The sequence below is a fragment of the Elephas maximus genome, chromosome 2 (assembly GCF_024166365.1).
Source record: "Elephas maximus indicus isolate mEleMax1 chromosome 2, mEleMax1 primary haplotype, whole genome shotgun sequence".
Lineage (NCBI taxonomy): Eukaryota > Metazoa > Chordata > Mammalia > Proboscidea > Elephantidae > Elephas > Elephas maximus.
In genome coordinates, this window is record NC_064820.1 from 20,424,498 (window position 1) to 20,442,601 (window position 18,104).

At 42.6% G+C, this 18,104-nt stretch overlaps 1 protein-coding gene across 3 annotated transcripts in view; it reads right to left on the reverse strand.

Annotated features, from left to right (window-relative positions):
* Positions 1–18,104, reverse strand: part of MYO10 (myosin X) — a 281,060-nt gene that overhangs the window by 209,800 nt on the left and 53,156 nt on the right. For 2 of the 3 annotated variants that reach the window (XM_049861406.1, XM_049861424.1), the window contains exon 2: positions 16,991–17,089. The exons of the other annotated variant lie outside the window; for it this stretch is intronic. In XM_049861406.1, the coding sequence (XP_049717363.1) occupies positions 16,991–17,089 (99 nt within the window). The remainder of the gene's footprint in view (positions 1–16,990; positions 17,090–18,104) is intronic. 3 annotated transcript variants of the gene reach the window in all.

The following is an 18,104-nucleotide window of genomic DNA, read 5'->3' on the forward strand; positions in this document are numbered from 1 at the left end:
GAGGTGGCATGAGAGCCCGCCAGTCTTCAGAGTAACTCCAAGAGAAAGCATAAATGTCACAAGAAGAAGCGCAAAGAATTCCAGGGGCCCAGGGGGAGAAAGGAATGGATGCCACGCAACAGCCAAATGGGAAGGCACGGGGCCTGAGGAGTGACAGAGCCAGCGACACCCATCGCCAGCATCCCTCCTGGCCTACTTCACTTTCTTCCCTAAGACCTTCGGTGATAAAAGTGGAAAGATGATGACTCTGGATCCAAGCTGACCACTGACAACTGACCAATTCTGGACTCTTGGACGTGTTACTGCACCTAAACTCAATTTCCATATCATCGTTATTTTCAGCTGCCGTGGAGTTGGCTCTGACTCCTGGTGACCCCAAGCACAACAGAACATGTTATGTGTTCAAGCTTGTTGGTGTGGCAATGGTGTCGATCCATCTCACCAAGGATCTCCATTGCCCGAGGTGGCCTTCCACTTCACCAAACGTGATGTCCTCCTCTGGCGACTGATCCATCCTTATGATGCGTCCAAAGCACACAAGCTGGAGAATGTTGTGTTGTGATCCACTGGGTTTTCATTGGCTAATTTTCAGAAGGAGATCACCAGGCCTTTCTTCCTAGTCTGTCTTAGTCTGAAAGTGCCAACTGAAACTTGTCCACCATGGGTGACCTTGCTGGTATTTGAAATATCAGTGGCATAACTTCCAACATCATAGCAACATGTAAACCACCACAGTTTGACAAACTGACAGACAGATGGTGGTCCGTATCATTACACTCTGGCTAATAATGACTCCTGATAGAGTAGTTGTGAGGATTAAACAGGATAAACACATGGAATGTACCAGCATGTTGCATGTAGAGATGCCACTTGGTGAATATCATGCTCTTCCCTTTATCTGTCCTAAATGCCTGCCCTGATGAGGTCCCTGTCCTCATCAACCACAAGGCCACCGCTCACCGGGTGGGGATCATGGAAGAACAGGATTCCCTAACCTTACCACAATGGCATCCGGTGGTGGAACACATGTTGAAAGTTAGAAGCAGGCAACAGAGTGCTTCATCCCCTGGCCTTGGTACACTGTGGGCAACCAGATCAGTCTCTGACAACGGGATGGATAATCAATTCACCATGTATACCACTCTCTGAAAAAATTGTTCCAAATAACAGGCCTATAAAATGAATTTCTGGAATGGAATGTAACTCACAAACTGACAACTGTTTAACAAATTGCCTCTGCTATTTCTACTGAATGTACAACCAGCATTAAACGTCTGATTCTCACAGATGATTTCTGACTGGTTTTTATTTCCTAACAGGGTCTCTTAAAGGTATGGCTTTTGTTTAAGCCTTCAAAATCATATTCATATATAAAGTTTTGATTTAATCAGTTTTCTACTTAATCTTTCCCAGCCATAAATTTCCACCTGGCCTTTAGCTTAGCGTCCAGCATCAACTAGCTGACTATTTTCAATATTCATGAGGACCAAGAACGCAAGCTAATCCCCTACTTACCTTCAAGAATAAACATTTAATTTGCCAAGCAAAACACAGTATCAAAAGCAACAAAGGGGACACTGGTCAGCCCTTCTCCTTGTGCCTAGACACTCCCTTTATAAGATCAGGAGTCCCGATGGTGTCCTCAGGGATCTGGCTATACTACAGGCTGAGACAGGCACAGGTGGGTTGAGCTATCAAGAAGCTGAGTCTGAAATCCTGGAAGCCAACCAAAGAGGGGAGGCCTAGGCAGACCAGAGGCATATTGAGTCCAAACCTAAGGATTGAGAAGAAGGGGCTGATTTAGAGAAGACTGAGAGGAAAGGGGACACCGATGTTCTAGAAGATCCACAAAGGGAGGAAGTCAGCACATGGCTCCAAGGAGAGAAAGCCAAAGCAGGCCATGACCCAGGGTAGAGGCCATTTGCTCTCTCCTTGCAAAAGCATTTAATGGGAATGTGTTCAGCTAGATCCCCACTGGGGCTAGTAAATACCCACAATAGCAATTTAATCCCCACCCCATCATCCACCCACTAATGAGGCCAGGAGGGAGGGACCCAACTCTTCAGTCCAAAGGGGCTAAGGTAGGAAAAGGAAAGCCAAGTTTTAAAGGGAAGGGTCAGAATAGAACTTCCAAAATGAATCCTTAACAGCATGGGCTAGGTGACTAACAAGAGTTGAAACACAGGCCAAAAGGGGGGCCAAGGTAGAGAACGCTCTCTACCGCAAAGGGCAACAGGTTGATCCTGATCCAAATTCCCACAAAATTATTTAATGAAATGGAAAAACTAATCATCACATTTATATGGAAAGGAAAGAGGCACTGAATACCCAACGTAATACTGAAGAACGACAAGTAGGGGGCCTCACACTTCATGATCACAAAACTTACTATACAGCAACAGTAATCAGAACAGCCTGGTACTGATTCAGTGACAGACACTTAGACCAATGGAACAGAACCAAGAACCCAGATGGGCAGCTGATCTTCAACAAAGGATCAAAGCCTATTCAATGGGAAAGAAACAGACTCTAACAAATGGTGCTGCAAAAACTAGATATCCATTTACAGAAAAATGAAACAAGATCCACACCTCACGCCATACAAAAAAATTATCTCAAAATGGATCAAAGGCCTAAATGTTAAAGCTAAAACTATAAAGTTCCTGGAAGGTAACACAGGGACAAAACTAGGAGACCTGATTTTTGGCATAAACAGTCTCCAAAACCCAACTACAAATGCAGGAACAAGAGAAGACAAATTAGGTAACTGGGACCTCCTAAAACTTAAATACTTATGTTCATCAAAAGACTACCAAAAGAGTGAAAAGAGAACTTACAGACTGGGGGGCGGGGGGGCGGGGATCTTTGTCAATGACATATCTGATAAGGGTCTAATCTCTAAAATATATAGAAAATTTCAACAACTCAACAAGAAAAAGACAAACAATCCAATCAAAAAGTGGGCAAAGGCATTAGAGAAATGCATATCAAAACACAATGAGATACCATCTCACCCCAACATTACTGGCACGAATAAAAAAAGAAAATAACAAATGCTGGAGAGGTTGTAGGGAGCCTGGAACTCTTATACACTGTTGGTGGGAATGCAAAATGGTACAACCATTTTGGAAAACAATACAGTGTTTCCTTAAAAAGCTTGAAATAGAAATACCATACAATCCAGCAATTCCACTCCTAGGAATATAGCCTAGAGAAATAAGGGCCATTACATGAATAGACATAGGCACACCCATGTTCCCTGCAGCATTATTCACAATAGCAAAAAAAAAAAGGAAACACAGTCTATAAAGAAAATGTTCTACATCCAACCACGGTGAGTAGCAACTGGGGTCTTAAAAACCTGCGAGTGGCCATCTAAGATACGTCCACTGGTCCCATTCCAGCTGGAGCAAAGTAGAATGAAGACCAAAAACACAAAAGAAAGATCAGTCCAAAGGACTAATGGACCACAACCCACAACCTCCACCAGACTGAGCCCAAAACAACCAGATGATGTCCCGTTACCACCACTGACTACTCTGGCAAAGATCACAATAGGGTCCTGAAGAAAAATGTAGAACAAAATTCAAATTCACAAAAAAAGACCAGGCTTGCTATTATGACAGAGACTGGAGAAACCCTGAGACTATGGCCCTGGATGCCCTTTTAACTTAGTGTTGAAGTCACTCCTGAGATTTATCCTTTAGCCAAAGATTAGACAGGTCTATAGGGCCAACAATAACACACATGAAGGACGTGCCTCATAGTTCAATCATGTATAAAAGACTAAGTGGCACACCAGCCCAAAAGCAAAGTCGAGAAGGCAGACGGGACAGGAAAATCAGACAAATGGAAACGGGGAGCTAGGGGTGGAGAAGGGAAGAGCGCCGACACACCACAGGGTTGGCAACCCATGTCACAGGACAATTTGTGTTTTAACTGTTTGATGAGAAACTGATTTGATATGTAAACTTTCACCTAAATGACAATTAAAAAAAAAAATTGGCAAAGGACATTAACAGACACTTCACGAAAGAGAATATTCAGGCAGCTAACACATGAAAAGATGTTCACAATCACTGGCCATCAGAGAGACGCAAATCGAAACTACGGTGAGATTCCATCTCACCCCTGCAAAAATGGCACTGATAAAAAAACAGGAAATAACAAATGCTGGTGAGGTTGTGAGGAGGCTGGAACTCTTAAGCACTGCTGGTGGGAATATAAAATAGTACAACCACTATGGAAAACAGTATGGTGCGTGTCCTTAAAAAGCTAGAAATAGAAATATCTTATGATTCAGCAGTCCCAATTTTAGATATATATCCTAGAGATCTTCTAGGTATATATCCTAGAGATATAAGAGCAGTGACACGAATAGACATATGCATACCTATGTTCACTGCAGCATTATTCACAATACCAAAAATATGGAAACAACCTAAGTATCCATTAGCGGTTGAACGGATAAACAAATTGGGGTACATACATACAACAGCCTACTATGTAACTACAAAGAATAACGAGGAGTCCATGAAACATAACATGGATGAATCTGGAAGATATCATGCTGAGTGAAATAAGTCAATCACAAAAGGACAAACACTGTATGGTCTCACTGTTTGTGCCCTGCATATATATTCAGATATATAATAAACCACATGGGGGCACAGTTACTGATACTTCCTAGACATAACCAAACACCTCATGGAATTGGATTACTGAGTTTGAAGGCTTAGAACCACACTCTCATGGGACAACTCAGTCAACTGGCATAACATAATTCATAAAGATAATGTTCTACATCCTAATTTGGTGAGTAGCAACTAGGGTCTTAAAGCTTGCAAGTGGCCACCTAAGACACAACTATTGGCCTCTACTCATCTGAAATGAAAGAGAAGGAAGGAAACCAAAGACTCAAAGTAAGAAACTAGTCCACAGGACTAACAGCCCACAGGTACCATGGCCTCATCTGGCTTGAGACCATAAGAACTAGATGGCGCCCAACTATCATTACCAGCCATCGTGACCAGGGATATGACAGTCCCAGATAGAGAGAGAGAAAAATGTATAATAAAACTCAAATTCCTAAAAAAGGTCAGATTTACAGGACCGAAACAGACTAGAGGAACCACCAAGACTAGGGCCTAAAATACCCTTTGAACTTGGAAGTGAAGCCACTCCTGGTAGTCACCTTCCATCCAAATAATAGATCAGCTTATAAAATAAGCAATGTCACCTGTGAGTACTGTGCTCCCTTAAATAATCAACTATACGAGACCAAACAGTCAATATTTACCCTAAAGCAAAGATGAGAAGGTAAGGAGGGGCAGGGAAACTAGACTAAAGGAAACAGAACAAACAGAATGGAAAAAATTAGAACGTTGACACATTGTGAAAAATGTAAACCAACGTCATGGAAAAATTTGTATAAAAATTATTAAATGGGAACCTAATTTACTGTGTAGACTTTCACCTAAAACACAATAAAATATTTAAAAAAGGGGGAGGGCAATAAGTTGGTGCAGGCTGGCCTTGGTTAAACACAAAGAAAAGGTTGTGGCATGTGATGATGTCCCTATGTTACCCGGGTGAGTTGGATTCACTTAAAGGAGTCAACAGGGTCTCCTGGGGTCTTACCAATTCATTTGTCAGTGGTGCTCTGGATACGATGAGTAACAGAATAGAAATAGTGCCTGTCTTATCACATGTTCCTTAGAATATGAACACAGCTTATGGTATTTGTCACCGCAAATTATTCCTGTTTCTATGTAAATGTTGAAGGACATGGAGTAACAATCTCGGATTTTGAAATGCCAAACTTTGGGAAAATATTCTGAACCAAACTCAACTCCTACCTACTCCTCTCCAAAAACGAAAGTGCAATTTATATGTATCTGGAGTCTAAGGACTGAAATAATTCGTTTGAATAGCCCTATCTTTAATTATCTCCAGTCAATTGTCATAGATTGAACTGTGTCCTCCAAAAATATGTGTCAACTTGGCTAGGCCATGACTCCCAATATTGTGTAATCGTCCACCATTTTGTCTCTGATGTAATTATCCTGTGTATTATAAATCCTACCTCTATGATGTTAATGAGGCAGGAACAGGGCAGTTATGTTAACGAGGCAGGACTCAACCTACAAGACTGACTTGTGTCTTACGTCAATTGCTTTTGAGATATAAGATATGCAAGCAGAGAGACATGGGGGACCTCATACCACCAAGAAACAAGAGCCAGGAGAAGAGCACATCCTTTGGACCCGAGGTCTTTGCACTGAGAAGCTCCCCGACCAGGGAAGATTGATGATAAGGACCTTCCTCCAGAGCTGACAGAGAAAGAAAGGCTTCCCCTGGAGTTGGCACCCTGAATTCGGACTTCTAGCCTCCTAGACTGTGAAAGAATAAAATTCTGTTTGTTGAAGCCGTCCATTTGTGGTATTTCTGTTATAGCGGCACTAGATAACTAAGACACCAGTGCTCTTTATTTTAATGTGATCCTACAGTCTACAGGTAGAAATAACATGATGAAATTCCCACCAAGACCCCCGTGACATGCGGCTCTTTTCACTTGTGGTCCTTTGAGGCTTATTGTTCAAGCACGCACCTAATTTCTTTGTTGTTGTTAGCTGCCGTTGAAGCTGATCCCTGACTCATGGCAACCCCATGCACAAAGGAACAAAATCCTGCCCTGTCCTGTACCGTCGGTTACAGGTTGGACCATTACGATCCACAGGGTTTTCGCTGGCTAATTTTCAGAAGTAAATCAATCACCAGGCCTTTCTTCCTAGTCCATCTTAGTCTAGAAGCTGCACTAAAACCCATTCAGCATCATAGTAACATGCAAGTCCCCACTGACAGATGAGTGGTGGCCGCACATGAGGAACATCGGCCAGGAATCAAACCCAGGTCTTCTGCCTCGAAGGCAAGAATTCTACCACTGAACCACCACTGGCTCTGTCATTTCTTTACTAAAATGCTCTCTCATAATAGTCTCAACATTCCACTGAATGAGACATGGTGCTTCATTCGTCCATTGAGTATTTACCGATGGCCTCCACCACAGGCTCTGCTGTTAGGTGCTGGGGACGTAGCAATGACAAGTCCCCATTCTCAGAGAGCCTGGTGAGGGAACAGAGAAAACAATCACACATACAATGCCGAGGCAGTGGCTCCTCTGGACGGAGAGGTCAGAGAAGGCCTCCCTGAGACTGTCGTGTCAGTGGGCTCACCCCCGACCGAGGGCAGAGAGAGTGGGCAAAGCTCTCCAGAAACGGGATTCCAGCAGAGGAAAGGGCCAGAGCTCTGAAGCCGGCTGGAGCAAGAGTCTCCTAGCAGGTCACGACAAGTGAGCTTCCCACACAGAACTATGCACATCTGTCGACACACATCTGGAGCGAAGTGCACGACTAAACAAGCAGACGTTTTTTCCTCTGGTCCCAAAATGAAAATTCATGGAAACACTTTATTTTCCATCTTTAAGTCACAAGATACCAAAGCAAATTCTTGGAAGAAGTCTAGAGGGTCAGAATCACATGGCTTTCAGAACACAGAAACATTTTTTAAGTCAAAACGAAGTAAGTTATGTGAATTGCATTTTTTGGTCTCCAAAGCAAGACCGCAAGGCTGGTAGTGGGCAGTCTCTGGAGTGTAGACCTCTGACGATCAGTAACACTGCAGGCTGACTGTCTCAGAAAGGGGTATTTCCAGCATGAAATACCTAGTGTGGGAAAAGCGTCGAGAACTTAAGAGCTTCCCAACTCAGTGTTGTCCTTTTTCATACAGTTGCATTGTTCTGATGGAAGTGAATTTCAATAACCGATGGACCTATACTAAGTTTCAAAAGAAGCCAAATACATCTAATTTTTAAAAATTATCTGCCACTTATTGCTAGTGTGTCCTTCTTTCCCCTTACCTTTTGGGTGGCTGAGCAGCTCACCATGCCACCTTCCTCTTGAAAAGGGCCCTTCACCCACCCACTGGGACAGCACCATCTATCCCCAGGTACATATCACCTGCTCAGTGCTGACTGGTCTGGGGTGGTCAGCCGACCTACGCTGCCATCATCAGATTCTCCGACCTAGGAATTTGGAGCTGGGTCTAATGCAGCTCTTGAAGTTATCTATTTTTTCAGGAAAAATAAAAACCAGATTTCCTAATGTGCTTTAATTTGAAAAAGCAGCACAAGAAAAGGTATCCAAAAAAAAAAAAAAAGGTAATTTAAAAATAAATGGTATATTTATTTGCTGCTTTTCCTCCCAACTCATGTTTGGGCATTTGCAGCAAAAATTAATCATAGCAAATCCTTTAGACATTCATCAGGAAAACTGAAAATCCTAAAAAGAATAAAAATGTTCCCAGCTGATCATTCCCAAACATTTTGATCAAAGATTTCATAGACGTACCCTGATCAAAAGGGGGGAAAATGCAGAACGGAATTTCAAATTCTCATGGACTCCAGACTTTGTAGACCTATGCAGGCTGGGTGAATCCCTGAAACTACTGCCTTGAGATAATCTTTAAACCTTAAACCAAAAACATCTCCTGAAAGTCTTAAAAGCTAGTAAGCGGCCATCTAAGAGGCATCAATTGGTCCCAACCTACCTGGAGCAAATGAGAATGAAGAACACCAAAGACACAAGGAAACTATTAGCCCAAGAGACAAAAAGGACCACATAAATCAAAGACTCCATCAGCCTGAGACCAGAAGAACTAGATAGTGCCTGGCTACCACCAATGACTGCCCTGACAGGGAACACAATAGAGAGTCCCTGATGGAGCAGGAGAAGAGTGGGGTGCAGAACTCAAATTCTAGTAAAAAGACCAGACTTAATGGTCTGACTGAGACTGGAGGAACCCTGGAAGACATGGCCCCCAGACTCTCTGTTAACCCAGAACTAAAACCATTCCGAAGCCAACTTTCCAGACAAAGATTAGACTGGACTATAAAATGATAATAGTGAAAAGTGTGCTTCTTAGTTCAACTAGATATAAGAGACTAAATGGGCAGCTCCTGTCCACAGGCAAGTTGAGAAGGAAGAAAGGACAGGAGCTGCCCATTTAGTCTCTCACATCTGGTTGAATGGACTCGGGAAATCCGGGGCGGAAAGGAGGAGTGTGCTCACACGGATAGCAACTAAGGTGTCTAAATATTTTATGAGAAACTAACTTGAGCTGTAAACTTTCACTTAAAGCACAATAAAAAAAAAAAAAAATATATATATATATATATATATATATATATATATATATATATATATATATATATATCCCCTGAAGTCTTCTTAAAACCAAACAACAATTTGGCTTAACTAGTAAAGAGTATCTGCCTTGAGCACTGTACTCTTTTAAGATCTATCTATATGGGGTTAAATTGACAACAGCAACTCAAAAGATGAGCTAGGAAGCTTAGAGGGCAGGGAGTTTATGTTATGGGAGAGGAACCATTTGGAAAAGAGGGTAAGAATGGTTGCACAACGCAAAGAATGTAATCAATGTCACTGAATTGTACATGTGGAAACTGTTGGACTGGTGTGTGTTTTGCTGTGTATATTCTCAGCAACAATAACAAAATATTTTTTAAACGTTCCCAGCTATTAACAAACATATACAACGAGACAATTAAAATTCGCAGTGGTAGATATTCCAAAAGTCAGGGTTTTGTATATTGTATTTTATGGGTATGCTTCTGCCTCTCAACTCAACTCCAAACAACTTATATTTTTGTTAAACTTTACTACGACCCATGAAAAAAACTTCCATCTTTAAATCATAAATAAATCATTTAGCTCCTATTGATAAGCTAAAAAGTAAAATTAAAACAGAGGGTCATAAAACTCCGTTAGGCTGAGCTACACGAAACTGCCGATACTGAACTCTTTTCGACCTGTAGAAATGGCCAATTTCACATGGTTCACATGCAACTGAACTCACAGATTAATTTAGTTGGAAGCAGCAACTGCAATACGCCTGAGACTTGTGAGGTTATCTGGGGCCAAAATACAAATCATTTTATGTCTTCTTTCCTTTTGAGGGGAAAAAAACAGTCTAAGATTTCCCCAAAATGCATGCATTAAAATGAAAACATTTTCCTTTATACACAAAAAAAGGGATCGATAGAAAAGGTTGAAAAAGGGAGGGAATATACATTTTTTAAAACATAAAAGCAAAGGAATTCTGTCCAGGGTAGTGACTCAAGAATGTTTTGTGTGTCTCACGCTTGAGCTTGGAGAGTCACAGGACCCTAATGATACTACTTTTGTGTCATTAATGTTGTCCTTAGGCTCCTTTTCCTCTTCTGCAAGTATTTGGTTGGTTCCCTGCCATTCTCTCCTATTCATAGTCCAACATCTCTTCCCTGGGCTATGAGGGTCCTGGGGCCCCCCAGGTCCCCTTTTGCTGGCAGTCTCACTGGGGGGCAGAGCCAGCTGCTGCTCCTTCGCTTCTGTGACCCATGAAGAAGGAGTTAAGTGGTGACACCATGTCCCTTCTGCCACTGCCTCTTCACCAGGCAGCTGCCTCAGCCCAACAGCTGGCTTTGCGTGTGAAACACAGGATGCAGCTCCCAAGGTTGCCGAAAAGAGGGCATTCCTGGGCTCTCAGGGGCTGGCACGCACAGTCGGCTTCCTTCCAGGTGAAATCCTTAACTCAGCTAACATATCTAGGCTCCATCTTTTCCCCTCGGCACTCAGATCTGACTTTTTCCCAACCTAAAGTTGATGTAAGTGAGTTCTAGTTGTCCAATTCCTGATTATCTGTGGGACTAGGTTATTCAAAGCCCTGAAATGAGAGTCACGCCGGGCTGTCCTGCTGTTACATTTTTCAACTTTCCAGAGACCTGATGGAGACTTCTCCCGGAGAAAGGAGGGCGTGCGTCCGGTGCATTGAGAAGGAAGGGTGAAGAGGTCAAAAGGCTGCCCAGATGCACACAGCACGCAAAGGACACAAAAAGGCATCAACAGGGCTGACGTGGACAGAAGGGAAAGAGGCCAACAGGGCAGGGATAGTGTGTGAAAATGACAAAAAATGCCATGAAAAAATCACTACACTGACCTAGATTCACATGTCACCAAAGTGGGCCCACAGCATTACACCCAATAGTCAAAACCAGAAGGTCCACTCTGAAACATTATACTGAGTAAACCAAGTCAGTTACAAAAGGACAAATATTGTATGATCCCATTTATGTGAAGCATCTAGGAAAGCCAGCGTACACAGACCTAAGTTTATCAGTGGTTACCAGGGACGGGCGGGAGGGAGGGGAAAGTGGGCTCACTGCTTAGAAGACATACGGCTTCTGTTAAGGGTGACAGAAACATTCGGGAAAAGATAAGGGTGATGATTGAACAACACAATGAACACAATGTCACTGAACTACAAGTGTGAGGACCGTTGAAATGGCAAACATTTTGTCACATATATATTTACCACAATTAAAAAAAAAAACAAAAAACTCACTAAGGAGGGTGAAACTGCCAATGGCCCAAAAGTAGACCCTGAGATAAAGTAACGATAAACCTACTATAACCAGCATGTTAAAAAAAAAAAAAAAAAAAGATAAATATTGTACAATCCTACTTATATGAAATCTCTGGAATAAGCAATCTGCATAGAGATAAAAATTCATTATTGGTTATCAGGGGCTAGAGGGAGGGCGAAACCCGTTGCCGTCGAGTCGATTCCAACCCCTAGCAACCCTACAGGACAGAGTATAACTGGCCCATAGGGTTTCCAAGGAGCACCTGGTGGATTCGAACTGCCGCCCTTTTTGGTTAGCTGCCGCTGCTCTTAACCACTGTGCCACCAGGGTTTCCAGTAGAGGGAAGCGGAAGGAGAGTGGTCATTGTTGAGGAGGCGGAACCAGATGGTGGTGAGGGATGCCCAGTGCGGCGAAGGTGATCAATGTCACTGAACTGTACACTTAAAAAAGAGTTAAAGTGGCAAACTTTTTGTCATACATATTTTACCACAATAAAGTTTCAACAACAACAAAAATCAAAACAAAAAGGTTCAAAATGGGAGACGGGATTATAAATATCAGTACTGCTTTTCATGTATACCTTCAAGTCTGATTTTCTTAGGGGGCTGGTACCAGGCAATCTGCTTGCCTTCTGATTGATTAATAAGATGAGAAAAATAACTTTTCAAACAAAGTCTAACTATGCTTGTTGCAAATAAGAAGAGAAGGGCATGGGAGAAGGGGCCCATTTACTCGTAGATTTTGGAGACTGGATTCCCAAGCAGTAAATATCTCAGAAGGCCCCATGTAGAGACAATGCCAACTAGAAACCAACAGAACCATCGCCGTGAGCAACCGTCCTGATTAAGTTTACTGGGGTAAATTAAATAACTACCCTTAAGATACAATTAGGTAAAATGATATCACTCTTAGCTATTTCAGAGCAGTCAAATTAGCCTCTTTCCAGAAAAGATAATAAAAGAGTTCAAATTGTCAAAGTGAAAAATCTAATTTAGAACTTGTTCAATTCTAAAGGAGATTGTATGACCTTATAGACACAATGTTCCCAAGGATGCTACAGAGATTGATGGTGGGCCTTCTAAATGCTCTGGAGAAGACAAATGGGCAATGAATGCTACTTTCTGCCTTATTCTTTTAGAACCGATCTTTCAGCCATCTCTGCACCCTGCAGATCATGGGTGCTTTCTTAAAATCGGCTCTCTTCAAGCTCTGTCCACAGCTGGTTGCCTAGAACAACTTCCCTGATTTCTAATTCTCAGGACACACGCCAACCTGCCGTGTGCTGTGCCCTCAGAGGTCATGCATATTTTTAACACTGTTCCCGGCGTCATTTGTACATTTCTTTTTACATCTGTGAAAAGTTCCCCAAGGAGCCCTGGTGGTGCACTGGTTAAAGTGTTTGGCTGCCAACCAAAAGGTTGGCGGCTGGAACTCACCAGCCACTCCTCAGGACAAAGATGGGGCAGTCTGCTTCTGTAAAGATTACGGCCTCCAAGAAGCGACTGGTAGATTCGAACCGCCAACCTTCTGGTTAGCAGCCGCTCTCTTAACCGCAGCCTCGGAAGCCCTATGGAACAGTTCTACTCTGTCCTGTGGGGTCGCTATGAGTGGCCATTGACTCAACGACAGTGGGTTTGCTTTCATTGGGTTTCTGGTTTATCATGTTATTGGTTAATTTGATGTTTCAACTTGGTGAGGCTATGGTGCCCACTTGTTTGTTTGGTCAAACCCTAGTCTAGACTCTGTTATGAAGTAGTTCCATATATGAAGTAGTTCCATATAATGAAATAAGATGGCCTTAAAAAACACCCAGATTACCCTCCATTGCGTGGGTGGGCCTCATCCAATCAGTTGAAGGCCTTAGAGCAAAAAAGGAGAATCTGCATTTGAACAAGATCTCCAAGTGATTCCTATGCACATTAAAGTTTGAGATGCATTACTTAAAATCAAAGGAAAATTAAGCTAAAAGTTTTGTAAACTGTTTATGGACCCTAAGTCATATTTTGATAACATAAAAATTTTATTAAAATTCATTCTAAAATATACAAGTACTCACTGACAACCTTTACACTGAGTCAGAACTGACTCCACAGCCAACTGATACATTTGACTGTAAATGCTGCTATCTTAATACCCTTTAGCACAGCCTAATAAATTGGGTCAAAATTAGCTAATGTCTTGAAAAGTGACCATCGACAGGCTTCAATAGCGCAAGGCCACGATCTGCCGAGTCCACGACCCCAATTCCTTCTTTGAAGGGTAGGCGCTCCTGTCCCAGCTCCTGACCGAGGCACAAGGACCAGCTGACAACCTTCTAATCCTTGGTGACTACAGCAGTCACAGTGAACTTGCGACACAGGAAAGGAAGAAGGTCAGCAGAGGGAAACCAGAGTCCTTTGGCCACTGCCCATTCTTGACCCAAGTCTAAACCCTATTCTTTACATCTTGCTCACTTTTCTAATAATTTGAACCACGTAATGTCTACGCTAAGGAGCCTTGGTGATGCAGTGGTTAAGTGCTCAGCTGATAACTGAAAGGTCAGCAGTTCGAACCCACCCAGTGGCTTCCTGGGAGAAAGATGTGACAGTCGGCTGTCATAAAGATTATAGCCTTGGAAACCCTATGGGGCAGTTCTATTCTGTCCTACAGGGTTACTATGAGTCGGAATCGACTTGATGGCACACAGTAACAACGTCTACACTAACCATCAAGCCAAAGATACTCATTATACAGGCAGTCCCCAACTTATGACATTCTAGTTATGACAAACCACTCTTACGACCATCTTTTTTTTGGGGGGGTGCATCTTATTGTTAGTAATATGTACTCCATACAATGTTGAGCGCTTAACTTGCTGCTGTTATCATTCTCAGATGCTCACTAACAGATGTTCAGTGTTATGATTTATAAAGGCACTGATAATAAAAACCAAACCAAACCTATTGCCGTCGAGTCAATTCCGACTCATAGTGAATGAAGTTAGTCTGAAAAAGCTACATACTTATATGATTCCATACACAGGGTCAGTGGAAAAGAGGAAGACCCTCAACGAGATGGACTGATACGGTGGCTGCAACAATGGGTTCAAGCGTAACAATGAGTGTAAGCATGTTGCAGGACTGGGCAGCATTTTGTTCTGCAGTCCATAGAGTCACTATGAGTCAGAACCAACTTGACGACACCTAACAACAACAACAACAACATATGATTCCAACTATATGACATTCTGGAAAATGCAAAATTATTGAGACAGTAAAAGATAGTGGTCTTCAGGGGGCCAGGGGAAGGGGAAGAACGAACAGGTGGAACACAGGGCACTTTGAGGGAGGTTAAAAAAAAAATCTGTATGATACTGTAACAGTGGACACAAAACATTATGCATTTGTCTAAACCTATTGGAAACTGTATGGGGCAGTTCTACCCTGTCCTATAGGGTCGCTATGAGTCGGAATTGACTCGACGGCAATAGGTATAGGACTATATGATGGAAAGCTAAACTCCAATGCAAACTACAGGCTTCAGTCAATAATAACATATCAATACTTGTTCATCAATTCTAATGAGTGTGCACATACACACACACACAAAATGCAAGATATTAATGATCCGAGAAACTGTGTACGGAAGTATATGGAAACTCTACTTTCTGTTCACTTTTCTATAAACAAACTAAAACTGCTGTAAAAGACAGTCTGTTAAGAAAATACGTATGTGTATAAATGTGTACCAAAAAAAAAAAAAAAAAAAAGAATTTCATTAAAAACTGGTTTTACAGTGCTTTGGGGAACACAGTATGTCAAATGAGGTACAATCTTTAGATAGCATTCTCCCTTTTTATGTCACATTGAGATTTACGCACAGACTCTGAAAGGAATGGAATTCTCATCTGTTAAACCTAAACCTATTGCCATCGAGTTGATTCCAACTCATAGCGACCCTATAGGACAGATAGAACTGCCCCATAGGGTTTCCAAGGAGCGCCTGGTAGATTCAAACTGCCGACCTTTTGGTTAGCCATAGCTCTTAACCGTTACGCAGAACTGAATCTTTACCTGGGGAAAGTGAAAAAGAAAGACAGGCAGAATGACAGGGAAACTGAAAACGCTGGCCAGCCCTGCATGGGAACTTCAAATTTAAGCAGCTCTCTTACACTACTGCTTAGTAAGCTGAGAAAAAAGGAGGCCCAGTGGTGCAGTGATTAAGCACTTGGCTGCTAAACGAGGTTGGTGGTTCGAACCCACCAGCCGCTCCGTGGGAGAAAGATGCTGCAGTCTACTTCCATAAAGATTTACAGCCTTGGAAATTCTACAGGGCACTTTCACCCTGTCCTCTAGGATCGCTGTGAGTTGGAACTGACTTGATGGCAGTGAGTTTTAAGGTGCAAAAGCAGAACACAAAACAAATGAGAACAGTGCAACCAAGGGGACCGTCCATGCTATGGAATTTTGATTACCAAGTAGCCGGTCAGCTTAAACCTCTCATGATGAAGCTGACCTTGAAGTTTTTGTGCTCAACACAACAAAGAGTGAACTACATTCATACTGTATATTTTAAACACTGGTATTCGACTTCATCTTAATTTTAATATGCACCTCTGAGATGAGGACCTGTGTATAACCTTAAAACTGGTGACTTTATAAAGATGGAGAAGCAGGGCTCCTTTCACAATTCCTAACTATCCTCTGGAATCAGAATATCACCAATGAGCCCGTTTCTGGGTTTATATTTTATTTTCAATGATACAGATTTTTACTTGTTGGGTCAGGAGGAGTGGAGCTCCTACATACGGAGGATAAACCTCCTCAGTTGCTTAACAAGGTGGCTAAATAAGCTCAGGTGAGGTGTTGAATCAATCCTGTTCGTACTGTGGTCCGAGCAGCACATCCCTACTTTCTCAGGGGCACAACAATATTTTGAACATGAAAGTTTAAGATTTTTAAAGGAAAGTAGTAGTGAAATCAGAACCCCTGGTGGTGGAAACAGTTAACGGGCTTGGCTGCTCACCAAAAGATCGGAGGTTCCAGTCCACACAAGGCACCTCAGAAGAAAGGCCTGGCAATCTACTTCTGAAAAATCAGCCATTGAAAACCCTGTGGAGCATAGTTCCACTCTGACAGGAGTCAGAGTCTACTCGAATGCAACGCGTTTTCAGCAGTGAAATCAATTAGCAAATATCAATACATTCGAACCTTTCTCCAATGGCATGTACCCTATACTTCTGATCCTTGGGAAAGATGAAATGAGGTTGGAAAGGAAACCCAGGAAGGGAATCTGGCATGTAAAATTGTGATTCTGTCTCATACTGGTTTGTAACTTGCCTGTATTCCATACGGGAGAATTTTATTACATTTATCACACACGTAAGGCACATATTAGACAATCCCTTGGGGATCTGGCTTTATCGCTTAGAAAAAGTGAGTAAAATATGGGGGAGGGTCCAATACGTGTAGGTAAGACTCTAAGGAAGCATGACATGCATGTCACAAAGCTGTAGGGACTTGTTCTCACCTGACCATAATCTGTCCTGAAGACGACGACGCCCTCTGCACAGGAATTTACAGTACTTGGAAAATGCTGGCCGTTTTCTCTCAGCCAGACCCGTGTTCCCTGTAAACAAAACAAACAGCATTTAACTATGAGCTCTGGATTGTAGCAAAACACCACCCTAGAAACTACCATGACCACAACATTCCTTTAAAAAGGAAAAAAAAAAAAAAAAAGAATTTTTGAAATGTAAATGTCTTTCTCAAAGGGCAAAGAAAGGAACTTCAGAGAGCACCACCCTCAACCTTCCCTGCTGGCATAGTGGTTAAGAGCTTGGCTGCTAAGCAAAAAGTCTAGCAGTTTCAATCCACTGGCCACTCCTTGAAACACTGTGGGACAGTTCTACTCTGTCCTACAGGGAGGGTCGCTATGAGTTGGAATCCACTCAACGGCAATGGGTTTTTTTTTTCCCCCAACCTTCCCTGATGCACACAGGTGAATGAAGGAGAATCCCACCAGCCAGGAGGCAAAGAATAGATGGAGAGTAAAGTAGTCTCTGTGCAACTACTGGACAGTGGTGGTTCAGTGCTAGAATTCTCACCTTCCGTGCAGGAGACTGGAGTTCAGATCTCGGCCAAGGTACCTTACGTGTAGCCACCACCCATCTGTCAGTAGAGGCTTGTGTGTTGCTGTGATGCTGAACAGGTTTCAGTGGAGCTATCAGATTAACGGGACTAGGAAGAAAGTCCTGGCAATCTACGTCTGAAAATTAAGTCAACGGAAACCCCATGGATCACAACAGTCTGATCTGTAACTGTTCATTGGGATGGCACAGGCAATATTTCGTTCCAGTGTGCATGCAGTCACCGTGAGTTACACGCTGACTCCACGGCAGCCAACATTAACAAGCGTCACTACCATGCAACTCATTCATGTGGATTATCACACACACTATGAGGCAGACACTGACATCACTCCCATTTTACAGATGGATAAGTAGAGGCCAAAAGGTGAAATAACTTGACCAAAATCATAAGACAGAGAGAGAACTCAACCCCATGCAGTTGAGCTTCAGAAAGCCCAAGTTAAACCAGGTCACTACATCCCTTCAACTTGCAAAGTTGAAAACCCCTTGGGA